The sequence below is a fragment of the Pelophylax lessonae genome (genome assembly GCF_965119305.1).
Source record: "Pelophylax lessonae genome assembly, chromosome: 7".
In the NCBI taxonomy this organism is placed as follows: Eukaryota; Metazoa; Chordata; class Amphibia; order Anura; family Ranidae; genus Pelophylax; species Pelophylax lessonae.
The window spans coordinates 56,968,575-56,991,189 of record NC_138774.1 but is presented as its reverse complement, the minus strand read 5'-3'; the positions used below and the strand labels follow the sequence as shown (position 1 = coordinate 56,991,189).

The following is a 22,615-nucleotide window of genomic DNA, read 5'->3' as shown; positions in this document are numbered from 1 at the left end:
TTTGTGTAAAGTGTGTGAACAAGCGGTTGGCAGTAAAAATAGTAAGACATTGGTAAAAAAGGAACAGTTTAATAATGAATATAAATTTGTATGACATTGCCTAAATTGCATAATACACATATATATTACTCAAATCCATGATGCAGTGCAGGGTAAGGTAACTGCAAACACATACTGTAATGACAAGATGAGCATAAGAACAAAGGTAGCCATTGGTAAACAATTATAAAATCCAAGTATATGGTACAGGATGCATCGATAGTAGGCTCAACGCGTTTCGTGGACAATTCCACTTTATCAAGAGCGATAGCATCTTATAAAGGATTCATAAAGGATTCAGCAGTATAGTTATTATCCATTAATATAGTAAGAACATCCTGAGCATTGGTCCAGAGGGCAGAAACATCCATGCCGGGAGCTGTGGAAGCCCAATCAGCAGCCAAAGAGGGCACATCATAAGAATATTCAGGGAGGGCGTGATAGAGCCAAGGTGATGGATAAGGGACGGTAACAAAGTGAACAGTCTCCAAAGGTATCCGGATCGGTCACAGTGGTGCTCCCAGCATCACGTCTGCGCCCAATGTGGGAAGGAAATCGCCGCCATCCGGATGATGAGTCACCCTGTTAGATATGTTAGGCAATGAGCTGTTTGTACCAATCTACAATAATTTACTGTGAGTTCAATACTACATTACGATTTTATCTTATTACCTTTGTTATATAGCCCATTGCCCAGTGTACCTTTTTTACTAATTTTATGTTTTTGTCCCCTATATATACATGACTAGGGATGGAGGCATCTAGCCCCATGGGCAGAGCCTCATATAAAGTCCCACCTTTTGAACTTTTTGTTAATTTTTTTTCATTACTCTGTACCTATATCAGAGCAGCTCCCAGCAATCAGCTGATCCCTCGGCTCTCTGCTCTGCCCAGCTGACAGCTCCAGTGGGCGGGGCCGAGCACTGCAGCTGATGTCAGCCGGGGAGGAGAGGAAGAGAGGAGAGAGACCCGATCGGTCAGGTGATCGCTGGGAGCCGCTCTAAAAAAGGTACTGATCGCATATTTTTTCTATGAGACAGGCACAGGAGCACCTAGTGTTATATTAGAGTGGATGGGATTATTTAATAATAAATATGTGAGCAGCAGGAGTGGAGGGGCGGGCGCTGACACAGCAGACAGAGAGCAGGGCTGCGGATGACGGAGGCAAGTACACTGACCACAGTGTCAGGGCCTTAGCAGCCATGATACACCGTTGTCAGTTTACAGAGGGGAGGGTAGAAACTGGCAGGATCAGCCAGGTTTTTTAGGTGATACGGGGTGCCAAATTACACAGCACAAGCACTGTGCTGTATAACATGCTTTACGGAAGCAGTATCTGTTTTTTTTTTTTTTCTAGGGTAACAAATGCTTTAAGCACATGCATGAAATGTTACCTTATTCTCACCACATTTTTGAGTGATGCTCCATCAAATCTTCTGTAGAAAAAACATGAATAAAGTGTTGATAAGCATTCCATAAAAACTGTACTGTGTAGTTTATTTTTCAAGACCTGGCCCTTTCAAACACGAATGCCAATATCACCATGGCAAAAACTCTGCCTGGTCTAATTCCTTGGCCAATACTATCTTATTCTTGGTCCAATGCCATCTCATTCCTTTGCCAATACTATCTCATTCCTTGCCCAATACTACCTCATCCCTTGTCCTACACCATCTCTGTCCTTAGCAAATACCATCTCATTCCTTGCCCAGTACCACCTCATTCTTTGTCCTGCACCATCTCATTTCCTTAGCAAATACCATTTTACTTTTTGGCCCATACCATCTAATTTTTTTGGTCGACACTATCTCATTCCTTGACGTGCACCATCTTATTTCTTGGCCAATACCATCTCATTCTTATGCCAGTCATATATCAATCCTTGGCCTACATCAGCTAATTTCTTGGCCAATACTATGTCATTCCTTGTCCAATACCAACTCATCTTTTGGCCTACACCATTTCATTCCTTAGCCAATACCATCTCCTTTCTTGGCCCATACCATCTAATTGTATGGTTGACCATCTCATTCCTTGGCCAATACCATCTCATTCTTTGGGCTACACCATCTCATTCCTTGGCCAATACTATCTCATTTGTTGGCTTATACCATTTAATTTCTTGTTTATAAAATATACTGTATTTCCTGAGTAGCGGCTGAGACTTATGACGTGGTGGTAGCCAAAGTCAAGCAGCCCGTTTTATGGAAGCACAAGATCAATGTCTGCATGTTTTCAAGAATAAAATTAGGGGAGGAGGTGGCTTTAGGGCCATGTCACACCTGTGATCCAGGATTGCTAGAAAGGGCAGAGACAATACTCACCTGTTTGTACAGTGCCGCTGAGCCGTATGAGCAGGTTGATGTTCCCTAGCTGACGGAAACAATGCAGAATCTCCCTCTCCAGCCCATGAGTGACACCTCGCTCTTCCAGGCCAGTGAGGGAGTGGAGCTGCATAAATAGGTATTTCTCTGCCCTCTATAGCAATCCTGTTGCTGTCAAGTTGTTGGTAGTGACAGGATCGCAAGTGTGACATGGCCCTCATTCTACTCAAGAGTGACCCTTCATGTGACTAATAAATTAAGTGAATATTAATATTGACTAGAAGTGGATGGGACCCTCTTAGCCTCATAGTGCTAATGCCCTCATTAAGAAGAAAAAGAGTACAAGGAACAGTTGTCTCCCTAGACATCCATCCCTTGAGCATATACTCTCTGCACTATGTTTAGAATATAACGGAAGGTGGACAGTGGAAACGTTAGTCCTTATAAATTGAAATGAAAGTGAAGCAATTGCCCGTAATAGCCAGTCAGCTCTCAAGTTTCATCCACTGGATAAATAATAATAACCTCATATAAAACAGTGTTATTTGGGTGATTCAAACCAACATACATTTGGAATGGCTTACCCAGAAGCACACTTCTAACAGTGTATTTCCACTTTTATAGCCAAGTTGGAATGACTTGGGATGAATTGATGAGGGAAATAGAGGATTCAGTTGTTAGCTGAAGGTAGGATAGACCTCCCTAAAGAAATGAGTTTTCAGGGATTGCCTAAAAGTGTAGAGTAGGAGATAACAGATTTGGGTAGTGAGTTTCAGAGGAGGGGAGAGGCAATGAAAAAGTCCTGGAAAGTCCTGGAGAGGAACACGGGAAGAGGAGACAAGGGAGCTAGAGAACAGGAGGTCATAGGAGGAGCGAAGAGGATGGTTTGGTTGATATTTGGAGATAAGCTTGGTGATATAACTCAGGGCAGAGTTAGTAAATGGCTTTGTATGTTATTGTTAGTGTTTTGAATTTTATTCATTGTGCAATGGGAAGCCAGTGGAGGGATTGGCAGAGAGGGGTGGTGGACACTGGGCGGTTTGGTAAGGTGGATGAATCTGGCAGTAGCATTCATGATAGATTAAAGAGGGGATAGCTTGGGGAGAGGTAGGTCAATTTGACTGCAAAAGTGGAAATACACTTTAAACTCCCATGACCCCCTGGGGCTTTAGATGGTCCCCTTGAGGGTTTATGGTACATTTTTTTTTTTCTTCAGGATCGGTTTGAGATTATTTTTCTTAGTTTTTTCCTTTCTCTTTGAGTAAATGTGAATAGCAAATATGTGATAAAAACAACTGAAGTGCCTGCTTTTACAAGTCCTGAGAAATGTGGACTGAGATTGCAGAACATTTTCTGGGATTACCTGAAAATTATCTTTTTCTAGGGAAAAAAAAAAAGCCTGAAATGTAGAGATTTCACAGAATGTCGACATTATCATAAGTATTCCATTTCTGACACACATTTTCAGGGAATGGCGCAGTACAATTCTCAGTACAAGTGCTGGAGCTCTTCATAATAAGGATTTTCTGATAGCGGTGTACATTCGGCATTATTTTATTCTGGACCTACATTATATACCATGTTGCTTTTGTATTTTCTTTGCAAGGCAGGCACAGAACATCACGTTCCATGTCCAGCCCGGCATTTACTGCAGACTTCTGATATGTCGCTGCAAACTAGTCATGAAAGAATGAAATACATTAACCCTTCCTTTTCCCTAGGACCAGCTGCTTTTCTGTGATGACTGCGACCGAGGGTATCATATGTATTGCCTGAGCCCCCCAATGTCCGAGCCCCCTGAAGGTGGGTGACTGAACCCTGTGTGCTGATATACTGTTTTCTGTCTCTTGTTTTATTATCAGGCATGCACTGCTTATGCGTTTTGTGTAAAGATATCCTGTCATTAAGCTGTTCAAGCCTTTAGGACATTTTTCTTTTATGCTTTTGTATTCCTGCATTCCTCGCTGTGCCTGCAAGACATTCTTGTGCAGTGAAGGGGCTGGCTGCTTGTAGCTAGTGAGAATTAAGTGAACTCTGGCTCCTTGCCTACAGTAATAAGGGATTATGGGAAGGAATTCATCCATACCAAGCGGCCATGTTGGTACTCCCATTTTACCAGTTCAGAAGGGCAGCTGTGATTGTGGCTGCCTCCTGCTGCCAGTCAGTAACATAATCTGTATAACTCAATGGAATAAATGCACGGTGACTGCATTGCTGCATTGACTAAGTATATTGAGTATCTACTCTATAATATATTAGTATAGTGGTCTGGGATCCATCTTCCCCTCTCCCAGTTCTTCCTTCTCTTTTTTTGGAATATTTTTTATTACAGAAATAATTTTCTATACACTTTACAGCACAACAGTGCTATACAAAATATAAGGGAAGACATACAGTAGAACAGCTTCTGTTTGCTGAATTCAATACAGCAATGTGCATTGGGTTTCCAGTACATGGAGTATAGATCGCTGAACAGTAATTGGTTGCATAAGTTAAAGCCTAACTTCAGTTTTTGTTTTACTTTAAGTAGTAAATTTTGGGCCAAGCTGGCCCAAGTAAACTATTTCCATTACTAATTGATGCAGCCACTGTATAAACTGCATGTAGCATTAGCTACATTTAGTATACAGAGCTGTGTTCCCGCAGCGGTACGGGGATTTCCTGTCTGCTGCCATAACAAAATCAAGTTGGGCTGGGCCCTGTTCAGCCATTAACAGGAAGTTGTTTTTTTTTTATGTTTAAAGTAGAACTATAGACAAAACTGTTTTTTTTTTTTTTGGATAGAGTTTTGTGTCCCATCCCATTGCAGAGATTTCCCTTCACATCCTGTCCCATAACCAAACAGGAAGGGAGAAGAACTCCCTGCAAATTGAAGTTGATGTAAACCCGATTTATGAGATTTGGCCTCGACACATATATCTGTAGTGTTTACTTATCTCTCTCCAAAGCATTAGGTCCCGTGATTTTCTGCTACTCCGTTCCTCTGTTTGTGTCGGGTGGGTGCTATAAATAGAATAACAGAGAGCTGCTCTATTCACAGCACAGCTCTGCAAGTATCTTAGTTTTTCTGCCTATGTGGAGGGGGGGGGGGGTGTGTGCCTTTCCTCCTATCAGCTGTCACACAGTGTATGCCAGGACTCCACTCCCACAGCTGAAACAGGAAGAACAGGTTCTAACACAATGTTCACTTTCTAAAGAATATAGCAAGCTGAAGACAGCAGATATACATGTAAAACATATGTAGGAAGATTTGTTTAATCTCTGTGTATCATCTGAGGCTGTTCACTTCACTAGGTATATGTGAGGGTTTACATCCACTTTAAGGGAATCCATTGGGGACCCCCAATTTACCAGAACTAGTGTCCTCATTGGAAGATTTTGCCTTGCAGGACAACCCAAAATTTGCAACTTTCTTTAACTTTCACTTTCAATGATAATGGTAAATAGGACAAATAGAGAGGATGAATCTCCCTAACAGGGGCACAGACAGCAATAAAAACTGACAGGTGTTCTAATCCCTCTCCACTCCAAAAAAAAATTTGTCTTTAGTTATCCTTTAATATAAGTTTATTCAATTTTCACCAAATAACATGTTTATAGATATCAAGCAAGAGACGTTGAATTTAGTACAGGTTATACATATCCATTAGTACTGGGCAAAAAAATGGTCCGGTTATACTGTATAACTGCTGAGAAAAAACAGGTAAGATCAACAAAGCCCATTAAAAATCAGCGCAGCAGTAATATAGAACATCTCTTTAGTGAGCAATGTATAGGCATTACAGTATAGTTCCAGTAAGAAAACCCCGCTGGTTCAAAAAACATTATCGATATATCTTAAGTAATCTGTAGAAGCATAAGGTCTTGTATTTTATGAATGAATACAAGGCTTTCTGTGACTGGCAAAAGTGGAGATCAAGACATCATCCACCCACCTGTTCACCTTGGGCAATCAGAGAAAACCTTGTGTTCATTTATGAAAATAGAAGGATTCCTTTGAAAGGCTAAGCAGCGCTCACTACGACTCGATTTTTTTCCTGGAACAAGACAGGAAGTCCCCCTACTGCTGCAAATACACAGCGCTATGTACTGTATTTATCTGATGCTACATACAGTTTATACAGCACTGACAGAGGCAGAATTTCTTACAAATGGAAACTGATACTAAAATCTCTTTTTTTTTTGTTTAAAAAAAAGTTATACTTACCTGCTCTGTACAGTTGGTTTTGCACAGAGCAGCCCAGATCCTCCTTTTCTCAGTTCCCTCACTGGTGCTCCTGGCCACTCTCTCCTGCAGAGTGCCCCCACACCAAGCAGCTTGTTATGGGGGCACCGAGCTGAGCCGCTGGTCTGTGTGTCCATTCAGGAACTGAGCTACAACTCAGCCCCACCCCCCCCCTCTCCTCGTTTGCTCACTGACTTTGACAGCAGTGGGATCATGGTGATCCTATTAATTTACTGGGGAGCTACCCAAAATTAGATACTGGGATACAGCGAAAGAAAAGACTAATTAGGAATTGGAAAATGCGCCTTACCAATAACCCACTAACACGTTCATTGTATTTCTAAGACTAAGATAACACACTACTCTTGCCATTACAGTAACACCTTGGTTTGCGGGTAACGTGATATACAAGCGTTTTGAAAGACAATCAACATTTTTAAAAAATTGTAACTTGATATGCGAGCACTGTCTTGCAAGATGAGCAGTAGAAGGATCACAGTTTCACAGTTTTAATGTACAAAAAAAAGTGGAATTACACTTACAATGTAGGGTATTCGGCAGTCTGGTGCTCATCCACGTAAAGCCGCTGGTGTATACAGTAAAGCTGCTATACACCACCAAAGTATACACCAGTATACACCACCAAAGTATACATTACTGAATGTGGCCAGAGGTCCGGCGGCGCTGGTGGCTCCCAGTGCTTCCTGGAGAACTTGGAGACATTTGGGAACTGTTGACACTTCCAGGTGCTCCGAATGTACGTTACGCCTGCGCCACCCAGCTGGGAGTGTCTCCGAGTTCTCCAGGAAGTGCTGGGAGCCACCAGCGCCCCCGGACCTCTGGCCACATACAGTAATGTATACACCAGAGGCTTTACTGTATACACCAGCGGCTTTACATGGATGACCACCAGACTCCTTAATGCAGGATATACATTGTAAGTGTAATTACATTTTTTTTTTGTACATTAAAACTGTAAAACTGTGATCCTTCTACTGCTCATCTTGCAAGACAGCTCTCACATATCAAGTTTCAATTTTTTAAAAATGTTGCTTGTCTTGCAAAACGCTTGTATATCATGTTACCCGCAAACCAAGATGTTACTGTAATGGCAAGAATAGTGTGTTATCTAAAGCCTTGTACACACGATCAGATTATCGAACGGTCTTGCGTCCGATTTTTGTTGCATGCTAGTCTCATATCGAAAGTGAAGAGGTTACTTTCATACGAAAATTCCCGTACGACAGAATTCAACTTCAGAAGTGATGTCATGTGTTGAATTGTTTTGTATGTGTTCTTTCATTTCTGAGCATGCCTAGTCTTGCTCTTACGATTTTTTTCGGACTAAAACTGTACTAATTAAACGAAAATCAGACGTTGTGTTGACGTACGATAAAAATGTTATAGCCTGCACATCCAGATTTTGTCCTCCGAAAATTCGTAATCGGTTGTCGAAAGCACCATACTAACAATCCGAAAATGGGCAGACCGTTCGTCGGACAAAATTTTACTTACGATTTTCGTATCGCGTGTCTTAGAAGTTCAAAGAAGATGTTAGTGTGTTATTGATAAGACCCAATCCCAATTCCTAATTAGTCTTTTCTTTCGCCATATCCCAGTGTCTAATTTTGGGTAGCGCCCCAGTAAATGAATAGGATCACCATTAGTGAAGACACATTTAGAACCAATTTTGAGAATCCAGTGCACCTATCTTGTAAAGAAAGGCTGGAGTTCGATTTTTTACCAAAAATTTGTTTTATACGAACATTCTCAGTAAATTCAAAGGCTTGACAAAAGTAGTTCACAATTTAATTTACTTTTGACATTTGTTTTTATAATGAATGAGCTTTACGGAAAAAAAATCCACATTAACTGAAATTCATCTGTTTCCAGAAAAATTTTCCCATAAACAAAGGGATAAAGAAAAACACAGCACAAGCACTGCATAGCGTACTAAGTAAATCAAAGCAAAGATGTTCATTAGAACTATATAAAATGTACTCACAAGGGTAGCAAAGACAGGCAGGAAACCTTGCTGAAGTGAATTCTACAGAAGGGGAGCCAGCAAGGAGAAGGTAACCTCCTTGCCTTGGGCAAAGGCATGGGAAAGCAGATGGACGCAGAGCGCAAGCATTGATGTAGAATCACTGTGACAGCAGGCAACCTGGAAGCACGGCCGCAGAACCATGAACCTCCCACGTCTGACGTCACCCCTCGGACATGTTCAGTTGTGTCTTCACCTCTTCATCAGCCTGACTACTTATCGTGACGGGGCCAGATCTGGGGGGGTGTGCTGTGGTGGGCTATGTCCCAGATTCTAGTTGCGCCTCCCTTGTCTCTGAGAGTGTATCCAATGATCCTGATCCTTGAGCCAGTCTAATGGGGGTAGTCAATATAACGGAGCACTCTGATTGGGACAATCCAGGTAGGCGGGCACTGTGTTGGAACTTACCCGATGTAGGGGGGCACTCTGGTTTGGACTATCCACGTAGGCGGCCAATGTGATGAGACTTAACCGATGTAGGGGGGCACTCATATTGGGATAATCCATGTAAAGGGGCACTGTAATGGGGATACCTAATGTAAAGGGGCACTCTGATGGGGACACCTAAAGTAAGGAAGCACTCTGGCGAGGTCCTTGATGTAAAGGGTGACTCTGATGAGTACTCGTGATCTAAAGAGGGACTCTGATAGCAATACCTGATATAAGGGGACACATATTCTCGCAAACTTCAAATTGGACTTCTTATGGCTTTTTTTCAACAATGGCTTTCTTCTTGCCACTCTTCCATTAAGGCTAGATTTGTGGAGCGCACGACTAATAGTTGTCCTGTGGACAGATTCTCTCACCTGAGGATCTCTGCAGCTCCTCCAGAGTTACCATGGGCCCAGTGGTGTATTTAGGTTTTGTGCTGCCCTAGGCTTGACTAAACTTGTGCACTCCCTAATTTAAATATGACCCACCCCTTCCTGTAAAGGCCACACCCCTTCCTGTTTCTGACCGATTCTGTCATCTGTAAACCACAGACTAACACAGTGTAACAGTGTCCATCAGCGTAGTGTTCCCATAAGTTCAGCCTCATCAGTGCCCATCAGTGCAGCCTTTTTAGTGCCGCCCTATTACTGCCCATCAATGCAGCATATCAGTGTAGCCTCATCAGTGCCCATTAGTACAGCCCCATCAGTGCCCATTAGTGCAGCCTAATGTATTTGGACTTGTGTTTGCTACCACTGATTGTAATTATAGGAATATTTCACTTATTTGTGTAATGACTAGGACGTCCATAGTCATTATACAAATAAGTGAAATAGTCAGTGGCAGCAAACACAAGTCAAAATATCTTATAAGATTGGAGTAATCTTACTAATCCAGTGACATATTGCCATAGCACATATGAGGTGAGCAGGTCCAAAATATTATTTCCATCATATACAATTAAACGTCTTAATTGTATATGATGCAATTCAATATGCTCGCTCAAGGACAAGGATGTTTAAAGAAATGAAACTTTGTGTTATTGACATGATTCCTGCCATACCTGGGGGCAAAGGAGGCATTAGGCTGCAGTGCCACACTTTGGGGGCCATCGGGCCAGTTGTATTAAGTGTGGTCGGTGGCCTGCGGTCTGTCCGAATGTCCTTACCCTCCGGTATTATCATATCAGCAGGTAGCAGTGTGGGTGCTTTATGTGGATGCCAGACGTATTTGCCTCCTGGACCCTGCCCTCTGGCCCAATTCGCCCCATAAGACTGGCACTATACTAAAAGTGTAGCGCAAGCCAGCGGGGACCCTTTTCGTCCGGGAGCAGGGAGGAGGCTGTTTTTTTTTTTTTTGTGCGGGCTTCAGCTTTTTTGCTGCCCCCCTGCAAAGTGCCATCCTAGGCCTGGACCTTGTTGGCCTAGGCCAAGATATAGCACTGCATGGGCCTCTTGGCTGTTTCTCTGATTATTGCTCTCTTTTATTTGTAAAAAAAAAATTGAAAACCATTTATCATTTTCCTTCCAATTCACAAATACAGTATGTGCCACTTTTTGTTGGTTTATCATATAAAATCCGAATAAAATATATTTAACTTTTTGGTTGTAATATAACAAAATCGAAAGGGGTATAAATACTTTTTCAAGGCACTGTACCACTCTTCACTCTGGTCATCAGTATATTTTAACCACTTGACCTCCAGAACATTTACCCCCTTCATGACCAGGCCATTTTTTGCTATACAGCACTGCGTTACTTTAACTGACAATTGCGCGGTCCTGCAACACTGTACCCAAATAAAATGTATGTCCTTTTTTCCCCACGAATAGAGGTTTTTTGGTGGCATTTGATCATCTCTGCGGTTTTTTATTTTTTTCGCTATAAACAAAAAAAGACTGACGATTTGAAAAAAAAAAAAAATATATATATATATATATATATATATATATTTTACTTTCTGCTATAAAACATATCCAAAAAAATGTAAAAAATTGAATTTCTTCATAAATTTAGGCCAATATGCATTCTGCTACATGTTTTTGGTAAAAAAAATCCCAATAAGCAGATATTGATTGGTTTGCACAAAAGTTATAGTGTCTACAAAAACTATGGGATATATTTAATTATTTATTTTACTAGTACAGACACTTATAGTGGGACTGCGATATTGCGGCGAACAGTCGGACACTAACTGACACTTTTTGGGAACCAGTGACACTAATACAGTGATCAGTGCTAAAAATATGCACTTTCACTGTACTAATGACACTGGCTGGGAAGGGGTTAACATCAGGAATGATCAAAGGGTTAACTGTGCCTAAACAGTGCTTATGTGAACTGTGTGTGGTGCTTTTACTAGAGGAAGAAATGGAAATTCTTCCCTGCTTTGCACAGACACAAACTCCACCCCCCACCCCGCCCCCTTGTTTACATAGGCAGACCGCCCTTCTGTCTCTCTGCCTGACAATCAGTGGGTGCCTGAGAACATTGAGTACCCATCACCCGCCAATGGACTTGCGCTGTGTATAATATTTTATTTTTTATTTTCTTTCTATTTTTAGTTCTTTTATTCTATGTGACAGTGTGTCTCTATGTTATTCTGTACTTGTAAAGAAAAAACCTCTAAATAAAATTTGATTAAAAATATATAAAATCACAGTGGATGTGAGCCACCGGTGGCGTGCGCACGCACGCACCCCCTACCCGGAAGTGCGAGATCCGGCGCACAGCTGCTGCCCTGTAGCAGTAAAACTGCTATAGGGTGGATAGGTAATGTAGTGTTTTGTTTATATCTTGTAGTAAAAAAAAAAATATAAAAAAGTAGCCGTATCTGCAAAAAATTAAACGATATGAGTGGCAATATAAACATACCTCCTATACAATCATAGCCATAATACCATTAATAACTTACACTTTAGAATCCAATGTTTTTGAAGTAAAATGACAGTTGGAAGTAGGTAACAATCTCACCATATCTACTAACTTGTATGCAAAAACACAAACTGGGTAACAGAAGAATAAGTTGATTAAAAAGGTATTTTTTAAATTTTTTTACTGACTAAAATTATAATAATTTGACCATATCTAAGAAAGTAGAGCTGATGCAGTCTAGCCAATGCAAGTTTCTAAATCAGTGCCCCAAATAACCCCACGAACAGGTCTAAAAAGTAAGGCACCGAGAAAAAATTATTATTTATGTTACTGATTCATATGTTGCCTTTGTCTTCTGAGACCCTGTATAGAGCAAGGACGGTCAGCATAGAGCATTATAGGGAATCCAAACCATAGCCTGAGTTGCATGCTCAGTCTGTGTTACATAAAGGGTGGTTGTTATAATGACATAATAAAATATTAGATCACACACGGTACAATAGGAACAAGAGCCCTGCTGAAATGAGTTTTATTCCTGCTGTGCCAGACACAGCCGCTCATCACACACTGACAGCAGAAAGTGAGCAATGATTGTCAGCGTATGACCAGGTCACTATTCGCTGCCTTCTCTCACTGCGTGAGCAACGCAACCGGGCGGAAGGAAAGGAACTGCAATGGATTCATTCACTGACAATTAGTGCTGACTTCCAGCTGTCTGTGTGTGACTTTCTGCTCATTCAGTGTGTTTGGTGGACTATAGGGGGGCATGGTGTCCCCGAGTGTCCAAGAGATCCTAAGGCAAGGCACCCATCTTGCCTCATTACAGTGGGTACTAGGTCAGGAAGGGTCACCTCCTGGTGCTGGCTTATCTTGGGGAATAAAATAGCCACAAGGCAAGGCTTTCAAACCAATCTAATCATTCATTCCCCACCAAGGATAGTTGGCTGGAGGGTATCTGCTGCCATAGACACAAGACTGTCATCTGAAAGACGGTCAAAATGTGCTACGATCACCCTACATGAATGACCGCCAAGCTGCACACTAAGCATCCTCCAGAGATTTAATATATTTTGCCTACATTGGTGTAGGCAAATTATATTACATCTCTGTAGAATGCTACCTTTAAAAGTTTATTTTAACATATAGTGCATCTTAAAGTGTATCTAAACCTAAGAGCAAAAATATATATATATATATTGCACCATAGCTGTTTTTAGTTGTGGTGGTTGTATTCATTTTTAAGCCCTTTACTGACTTATTTTTATCTGGTGAATCTCCCAGTAACACATTTTTTTGGTGACAACGCTCACTGTACTGTGTTCTTGGAGGAGTATCATCACTCTAGAAAAGGAAGTATATTTGGACTATAGAATATCGCTCCCCCACAGTATCTCCATAATATAGGGGTATTCCTCATAGAGACCTGAGAATAATGTTAACTTATAAAAGTCAGCACAGAGAAAGCTCATTGGATTTCTGGCAGGATCAACTGGTATTTTTTTATTTTTTTCCATGGATATAACTTCATTTATAACAGAGCAAAGGTGAGAAAAGTTAATTGCTAGGAATAAACTCCACTTCTATTAAAATTATATATGTAGCAAGGTTTCCAGGCCTATGGCCTGATGATGTGGGTCTGCCATTAGTACCGAAATCCTCTCCAGCCCATGTGAGCTGAGTCCTCAGGTGTGACAACTGAAGCAGTGACAACTCCGGCATCTTTGTTTGTGGTTTTTATTATAAATTAAGGGGATGGGAGAAGGGAATGAGTGGGATACTCCTTTCGGCTCAAACTAATTACAATTGGGACTTCGATCCTGAAAATGCCCGTTGGCGCTTCCTTGACGCCAGCCGGGGGCAGCCAACGCTCACTGACTCTGCGGACACTCTGTATAACAGAAGAAGTGTTGATTCCCCGACCTATAGTCCAGTAGATCCAAGACTGAGAACAGTAGAACTCCTGACACTGTTCCACTGTGTAAATCTCTGAATACTTTCCCCCGCCTGGCACAGCTTGAGGTAGTATTTTGTAGAACTCCGGATAACTATCACTGTAACTGGCACACGCAATACAATTCAGGGCCCAGACTGCAGGTGCCCCCTTTACTCCTTGAACTCTTCAGGGTCCACTGACTATGTACCCCCTTTACAACTTCTGGGTCCTCAACCTAGGCACCCCCTTTACAGCTAGCTGACACTGGATCCCAGAACCTCTTCCGGAGTGGTCCCCTCTGACTCTAGGCAGACCCCCAGGGGCAATCCACAGTACTCACGACCTGTGTAGGTTTTCCTGGGACTGGACCACTCTCTCCGCAGGCTCTTGGCACACCGGATCCCCTCAGCTGAACTCAGCACTCTCTGGATTCTCAGGCGACACCCCGAGATATCCACCTTCCTCAGACAGGAGGAGAGACAGCCACACTCTCCTTCCTTGGACTCTGCTCCCGCCAAAGACACCGTGCCACGCACTTCCCCCCAAACTTATACCCACTCCCAGAATCCCTTGCAGCATAATCTGCCTTCTGGGGTAGTTACAAGCTGGGATGTGTCCCCTGATTGGGCTTCCCACACTGCCCTATGAGAAGCCTCTCACAGGAGCCTGTAAGGATACTTATCCCCTCAGCAGGCACATCTGGAAGCCCTGACACCATAACTAGATAAATCACAGCCCTGCTGGCAGGCAGACAAGGCCCACTATAGTTTTACCTAGCACCTACCTGTAGGGTGCTACATATATATACTGACAACACTGAAGAAATGACACTTTGCTACAATGTAAAGTAGTGAGTGTACAGCTTGTAAAACAGAGTAAATTTGCTGTCCCCTCAAAATAACTCAACACACAGCCATTAATGTCGAAACCACTGGCAACAAAAGTGAGTACACTCCTAAGTGAAAATGTCCAGATTGGGCCCAATTAGTCATTTTTCCTCCCTAGTGTCATGTGACTCGTGTGAATGGGGAGCAGGTGTTTTAAATTTGGTGTTATCACTTTCACTATCTCATACCGGTCACTGGAAGTTCAACATGGCACCTCATGGCAAAGAACTCTCTGAGGATCTGAAAAAAAGAATTGTTGCTCTACATAAGGATGGCCTAGGCCAGTGATAGCTAACCCTTGCATCCCAGATGTTTTGGAACTACATTTCCCATGATGCTCATGCACTCTGCAGTGTAGTTGAGCATCACGGAAAATGTAGTTCCAAAACATCTGGGGTGCCAAGGTTCGCCATCATTGGCCTAGGCTTTAAGAAGATTGCCTCCGGCTGGAACATGTTATTTGAGTATATTTTTAAAGTGCCGCTATCCTGAACCATTATATATACATATATATATATATATATATATATATATATATATATATATATATATAGAGTAGGGATCGACCGATTATCGGCAAAGCTGATATATCAAGGGCCGATCTGCACTTTCCCCGTTATATCGGAATCGGGCACCTGAGGTTACCGATATTGCCGATATTTCAGGAAAGTGCTGTACCGGAGTGATGCCTGAGGCATCACCCCGGTACCGGCGTCCATAGCCGACGGTCGGCTGTCTTGTAATGACAACCGATGCGGCTGAGAAGCCCCTGACGTCCCCCTCCCTCCCGCTGCCTTCGGCTCGGTGGGACGGGAGACCCGGGCATCCTACCTGCACGGCCGCCGAAGAGAAGACCTGATCAAAGCCACGTTCGGCTCTGATCGGGTCTCCATGTAAAAACCCGAAAGTGATGTCATGACATCACTTCCGGGTACTGGCGCCAAATTACATTACATTGTAGCAAAGTGTAATTTCTTCAGTACTGTCACATGAAAAGTTATAATAAAATATTTACAAAAATGTGAGTGGTGTACTCACTTTTGTAAGATACTGTATATACAGCATCTGACAAAAGTGAGACTGTCTTCTTATTCAACAAAACTGTATTTTCACTTTAAAGTATAACTCCAGAAATATTTTTTTTTCTACTTTTGGATTGTGTAGGGAAGTAATAACTCTATCAGATTTACATTACTTGAAGAAAGTGGGAAAAAAGTGCTGGTTATCCTCTTGGCTTGGCTTTGCGTCCAGATACAACTTTTTTGCCATAAAAGTCAAGAGGAAAATCCAAAGAGTAGCCAACGCATTTTGGAGGTCCAAAAATGCCCCCTTCATCAGGGCTTGATTGAACACAATGTGAATAGACTAGAAGCTGCTTCTCAGCAGCCGCCAAAGCAGCTGATGACTAGCCCTGTGCATCACACTGGAAGAAAAAATAATAAAGGTCCTGCTCACTTTTAGTCCATTCACATTGTCTTCAATTAATGCCTAATGAAGGGAGCATTTTGAATCCCTGAAGCATGTTGGCTTCTCCTTGGATTGTCTCCCTGTCTTTTGTTGGAACAAAGCTGTAACTGGACCTCTTAGCAGTGGCGTGGTGCTTCAATATACATTTTTTTTAGATTTTCATTACTGTCTAAGTCCCTTTTGGGGAGATCCAACCTCACCATTTGTCCTGGGGACTATCGTCCCTGGAAAGGGAATCCAAAATGTTACATTTTCCACCAAAATAGTGGGATAGTAGTCCCTCCAATGATGGGGCACTATCCCCCCACTGACTCTAACGATGGGGCACTATTCCTCCCACTAATACTAATAATGGCTTTCTATTCTCCCACTGACACCAATGATGGAGCACTTTTCCTCCCACTGACTCCATCGATGGGGCACTTTTCCTCCCAGTGACACCGATGATGGAGCACGCTTTCTTCCACTGCCACCAATGATGGGCCACAATCCAGCCCCCTCAAACTCTGAAGGACAGTAAACTGGCCCTTTGTTTAGAAAGTTTAGAGACCCCTGCCCTAGACCAAGACAAGCAAATAACCCTGCAACTGCAGGCACAGCTCCCCTGCAAGTGATCATTTTTTTAATTGCCTGGAGTTGCACTTTAAAGTGGTTGTAAAGCCTCAAGGAAAAACCTTATGTGCTGTAGCTCCCTCCAGAACCCCCTTTTTCTTACCTGAGCCTGATTCGATCCAGTGGTGTGCCCGAGCGCAACAGCTCCAGCCACTGTTTCTTTCCTCATTGAACAGATTGATAGCAGTAGGAGCCATCGGCTCCTGCTTTTGTCAATCAAATCCAGTGACATGAGAGCAGAGGGAGCGGGGCAGAGTCCCGCTGTCTGTGTCAATGGACGCAGCAGTGGAACTCAGGAGCAAGCCTGCATGGGAAAGCGGCTTTCCATGGAGGCACCGAAGAAGCGGAGGTTTCCTGGAGCATTGGCGGAGGACCCCAGAAGAAGGGGGTGGGACTGCTCTGTGCAAAAGCATTGCACAGAGCAGGTAATTATAGTCATGCTTGTTATTTTTATAAAAAAAGAACAAGGGTTTACAACCCCTTTAGGCTTCATTTAAAGGAGATGGCACTGTCAGCTGGCACAATATTCCTTCAGATGGCTAAAAATAACATCCCTATTTAATTCATTAACAGGCACAGCTCCTGATCTTCTTAACCACTGGGTTATACTGCCCCCTACAGGAGTAGGACACTAGGCAGAAAAAAAGTCTGGCTACGCCTATGGGCAGTCCCATGGGTTATACTCCCTCTCTCTGCTATAGGTACTCGGTTTTTTTCTGCCTAGTCAGGAGTAAAGACCTAGTTCCTTGCTGGGATCTCCGGTCCTGGCAATTTTTTCTTTTTAGCTGTGAGATCTACAATTAACTGCCGGACTGAGCGACGGGCTGGTTAATCTATATCCAGTAATCACCGCAGTCTGGCCAGCGAGCACGCGCAGACCTCAGCTCTGCGCTAGGTCGGCCGCAGCATAGATCCACCAGACGGGGGCCTGCGAGTTAAATGCCTCACAAAGTCGCATATGACCGGGTCTCGGTCCGAATCACAACGGTCCTCCTAGACAACAGGCCCCACCATTTCAATGGGGAGGAGGTTCTGTCTGGAGTAGTGCCCACCTTTTTCCTGGTATAGTAAGTAACTGCCCCCCTCTCCCCCAGAGGGTTTTGGGGTAGACCTGGGCTCCTCCATGGGACAGTCGGACCCATAGGTTCTCCTCCCTCCTGTTACGCACCCCCCTCATCGGTCTGGTGGGCCATCTCATCCCCCCATCTGCCCCCCCCCTCCTTCACTGGTGTTGGGGCCTGGTCCACCGCCTAGGGTGAGGGCAGGGTGCTGTGCTGGCGATGAGGAAGGGGGTGCGCTGCCAGCGAACAGGTGATCAGCTATGGGGGGGGGCTGTACCTGGTGGGGGCTCCTGCCAGGGCCCTCCCTTCCTGCCTGTGCCTTTTTCTGAGGCCTAGGGATTCCTCCTGGGTCCCTGGGAGCCTTGTGGTGCCGCGCAGGGATGCCATTTTGTTGTAGCCTGTGTGCCTAATGCATGGTGGCCATGTTTGTGTACTCCAGCAGCCATTTTTCGGTGGTTTGCCATTAAAAATAGCGGTAGCCATGACAGTGGAGCCCTCTGGGCGGCGATTTTGGTGGTGGGAGCCCCTCCTCATCCCCTGGTGCTGACTCCTGGATTTTTTCATTTCCTGATCGCCGTAGTGCAGATTCTCCTGGTAGCTGTGGTGCCTGGTTTCTGCGGGGTGGTTAGTCTGGTGGGGTCCTCTCCCTCCCTACTGAGGATCGATTGGTGCTCTGTGGCTGGCAACCGGGTGGGCTGCCAGAGCGGTGGGGGTTGTCCCTTAGCAGTGTTTTACATTTTTTTGTAGGGTCTCCCTGGTGTCTCATGGAGTCTTTGGAGCACATCTCCCCACCTGATCCCCTGTCTGAGGCTGCAGGGCCCTCCGGGTCCCATCTATCCATCGATGCACTAACGGCATTCCTGGAGTCCTTGGTGTCCCAGGGGGAGTTGGCTTTGGGCGACGGGCTGGCAAAAAGCACCCCCTGCCTTCCCCTGCCTCATCTGTCTCATCAGATCCTGAATCTGATTTGGTCAACGCAGACGTGAGTCACCCTGCTGGGTCTGTGACCACGTGCCCAGAATCCTCAGATAGTGAGGAGGTCTCCTCCATTTCTGCAACCACCTACGAAGCTGCGGCAGAGGCGCAGGTTCCCTTTGGCATTCAGAAGCCATCCAGTTTTGACAGAATTGTCATTAAATAGTGGAGACGACCAAAGCATCCCCTTCGGGTAATTAAGCGATTTTGCTAGGCGATACCCCTATGAGGAGTCCCTTCTTAAGAAGTGGATTGTTCCACCGCGAACACTCCGGTTTCCAGAATAAACAAGGAAATCATGATTCTGGTTGAAGAGTCCCCAGCCTTTAAGGACCCGGCTGACAGGAAGGCTGTGGCCCGCAATATGTACACCCTGGCTGGTACAGCACAGAGGCCGATATTCACCATTGCCCTGGTGTCGCAGTCTTTGATCGAATTGGCTAGGCTTTTGCTCCGTGTCCTGGAGGGGGAGTAGCTCCCCCTGCCTTTGCTGAGCTGGAGGACCAGCTAGTCCAGGGGCTGCAGTTTATTTGTGATGTCTCTTTGGATGCGGCTCCCCTAGTGGCTTGGCTCTCTGTTTCAGAAGTGTCCCTTCGGCGTGTCTTTTGGCTCAAATGCTGATCTGTGGACCAGACTTCTAAAAAGGCCTTGACTGATCTTCCTTTTCAAGGAGATGGCCTGTTTGGTGCTACCCTGGATGACATCATTAAAGGTCTCACAGAGGGGTACAGTACCTTTCGTCCACAGGCTACTAAGGGCAAGGACTTTCGTTGCCCTCCTTCTCAGGCTCATAAGAGTTTTTTTCGTCCCTCAGAGTCGACTGACAAGGGATCAGAGCCCTTCGGGGCCTCCTCTGGAGAATCCAAGCGAACCTGGTCTGGCAAGTCAAGAGTGGGCTTCTCCAGACCCGCGGACATAGCCCCTTCAGCATGAGGGTGCGCCCCTACCCGTATCTGGGCAGGGGGGACGTCTTCGCTGGTTCCCGGACCCGTGGATTCCCCTGGTACAAGTCAGGTGGGTCTATGAGGTCATTCGGTCTGGCTACAAGATCTAGTTTCATTCTTACCCTCTGGTAAGGTTCTTCCTTCCAACGTGTGACTGTCCCCGGTACGCTTACAGGCTCTATTTGGGGCAGTGCAAGACCTTTTACTTTAAAGGGTGATGGTCCCAATTCCAACTTTGGAACGTTTTCAAGGATTTTACTCAAACCTGTTTACAGTCCCCAGGAAAGAAGGCAAGGTGTGTCCAATTCTGGACCTCAAGGCACTGAACTGCTTTGTGCGGGTGCAGAAGTTTAGAATGGAGTCCGTGCGCACTGTGGTGGCTTCCCTGCATCAGGGGGATTTTTCATGCCTCCACCTAAATCAAGGACGGTTACCTTTACATTCCAATATGTGTCCGTCTCCAGCGCGTCCTCCACTTTGCCGTGGGAGAGAAGCATTATCAGTTTGTGGCATTACCCTTTGGTCTCGCTTCTGCTCCTTGGGTCTTCAAAAAGTGTTGGCCCCGGTGCTACCATTGTTATACCAATGGGGATCATGGTCCTGGGCTACTTGGACAACCTTCTTCTTCAAGCCGAGTCTCCTTCTACTCTGGTGGAAAACCTGGAAATCACCATACCAGCTTGAGGGAGTTTAGCTGGATTCTGAATTTTCAGAAGTCTGCTCTGGTTCCGTCCACAAAGCTGGACTATCTGGGTCTGACTCTGGACTCAGCCTTAGCCAGAGTGCTCCTTCCTCTGGACAAACTCCAGAAACTGCAGGCTGTAATTCTTCTCCTGCTGTCCAGCAGATGGTAATCCCTCTGGACTTGCATGCGGGTGCTGAGCCTGATAGTGTCTACTTTCGAGGCAGTGCCGTTTGCACAGTTCTACACGAGGTCCCTACAAGGGAGTTTCTGGCCAAATAGGACAAGAATCCGCAGTCTCTGGACAATCAGATCCGGCTGAGCCGGGGAATGAAAGAGTCCCTGATATGGTGGCTTTGTTCTTTGGTGCATCGGCTGGGCAAATCCTTCCCCCCCTTGTATTGGATAGTGGTCACCACGGATGCAAGCTTGTCCAGCTGGAGAGGCTTCCTCTGCAAAATCTCTGTTCAGGGGGTCTGGACACTTAAAGAGTCCAGACTACCGATCAATGTACTCAGAGCGATCAGACTGTGCCAGCAACATATCTGATCTGCTGACTACTGGCTTACTGACCTCTGCTTCCGTCCCCGAGTACGCCTTCTCCTGTGCCTTGTCTGCTGTGATACGCCTTGGTGCCCATCTGCTGTACCAAGCCTGTAGTACTTACCTGTTGATCCTGCCTGCTGCACTTTCCATTACAAACTACTTCCAGCCGAGAGCATGTCTGCACCGTCCTCATCGCTCCTGGGTCCTAGTGCTCATCTCCTCTGGTGTTCACCGGCAGAGAGATCTCTACCAGCAACCCTCATCTGGGGCACAGCTGGCAATTCCTGCTACTTTGGGCTTTGTGCTTCCTGTTACCACCTTCAGGGACACCGAGCACTCAGCCGCAGAGAGAGCCCTCATAGCATTTCGGATTAAGGAACAGGTATGCAACAGCTGTTAAAAGCTAGGAAATCTACTTCTAGGAAAATCTACCATCGTACGTGGAAGACGTACATTGCATGGTGTGAGTTTCTTGGGGTTCATCCTCGCTCTTTTTTCGGTGGCTCGGATCTGGACCTTCCCTCAACAGGGGGCTGAGCAGAAACTGGCCTTAAGTACTATCAAGGGTAAGGTGTCTGCCCTAGCGGTCTTCTTTCAACGGCCCTTGGCCACCTACTCCTTGGTGCTTACTTTTCTTCAGGGAGTTATGCACTTGACCCCTCCACTGCGGTCTCTGTTGCCGCCTTGGGACCTCAATTTGGTGCTCTCAGTCCTCCAAAAGCCTACTTTTGAGAATCTTCCGGAGATTCCCCTGCTTATGCTGTCCCAGAAGGTGGCCTTTTTGGGGGCTTTCACCTCTGGCGCAGGGTGTCGAAATTGGCGGCGTTACCCTGTTGTTCACCTTACTTGGTGGTTCACGGTGATAAGGTGGTTCTTCGCCCTTGTCCGTCGTTCCTTCCTCAGGTTGACTCTAAATTTCATTTGAATGAAGACATTGTGTTGCCTTCCCTGTGTCCCAGGCCAAAACATCTGAAGGAAATTGCTTTGCATGCCTTGGATGTGGTCCAGGAGATTAGGGTGTTCCAGGCAGTTATCATGTCTTTTAGGAAATCGGACTCACTATTTGTGCTTATGGATGGGCCTCGGAAAGGGTTGTCCACTTCCTCTGCAACCATTTCCAGATGGATCAGTCAGATGGTGATTCAGGCCTATTTCATCAAGGGTCAGGTTCCTCCTTTCTATGTCAAGGCTCACTCTACTTGGGCACTAGGTGCCTCCAGGGCCTTTCGTCATCAGGCGTCAGTGACGTAGGTTTGCAAGGCGGCCACCTGGTCGTCGCTGCACACATTCACAAAGTTCATTAAAGTGGATGTGTTGGCATCTGCAGATCCTTCCTTTGGCCACAAGGTTTTGCAGGCTGCTGTTTAGAGGGCCTGGTCCTCTTTGAAGATGTATTGTTTTTTTTTTTTTTTCAGGGGAGCTCCAGTTGTTTTGGTTGAGCTCCTGTTTACCTGGTTGGCTATACGTAGTTAGCCTTGGGAATTTATTTTTTGCTGTTCCCACTGCTCATGTTTAACACTGCTTTGAGACGACCCAATGTTTAAGAAGATCAAGAGCTGTGTCCGTCAAT

The 22,615-nt window shown here is 44.9% G+C and overlaps 1 protein-coding gene across 3 annotated transcripts in view; it reads left to right on the top strand.

Annotated features, from left to right (window-relative positions):
* Positions 1–22,615, top strand: part of DPF1 (double PHD fingers 1) — a 225,993-nt gene that overhangs the window by 200,902 nt on the left and 2,476 nt on the right. For all 3 annotated transcript variants that reach the window (XM_082263625.1, XM_082263624.1, XM_082263623.1), the window contains exon 11: positions 4,085–4,166. In XM_082263625.1, the coding sequence (XP_082119751.1) occupies positions 4,085–4,166 (82 nt within the window). The remainder of the gene's footprint in view (positions 1–4,084; positions 4,167–22,615) is intronic.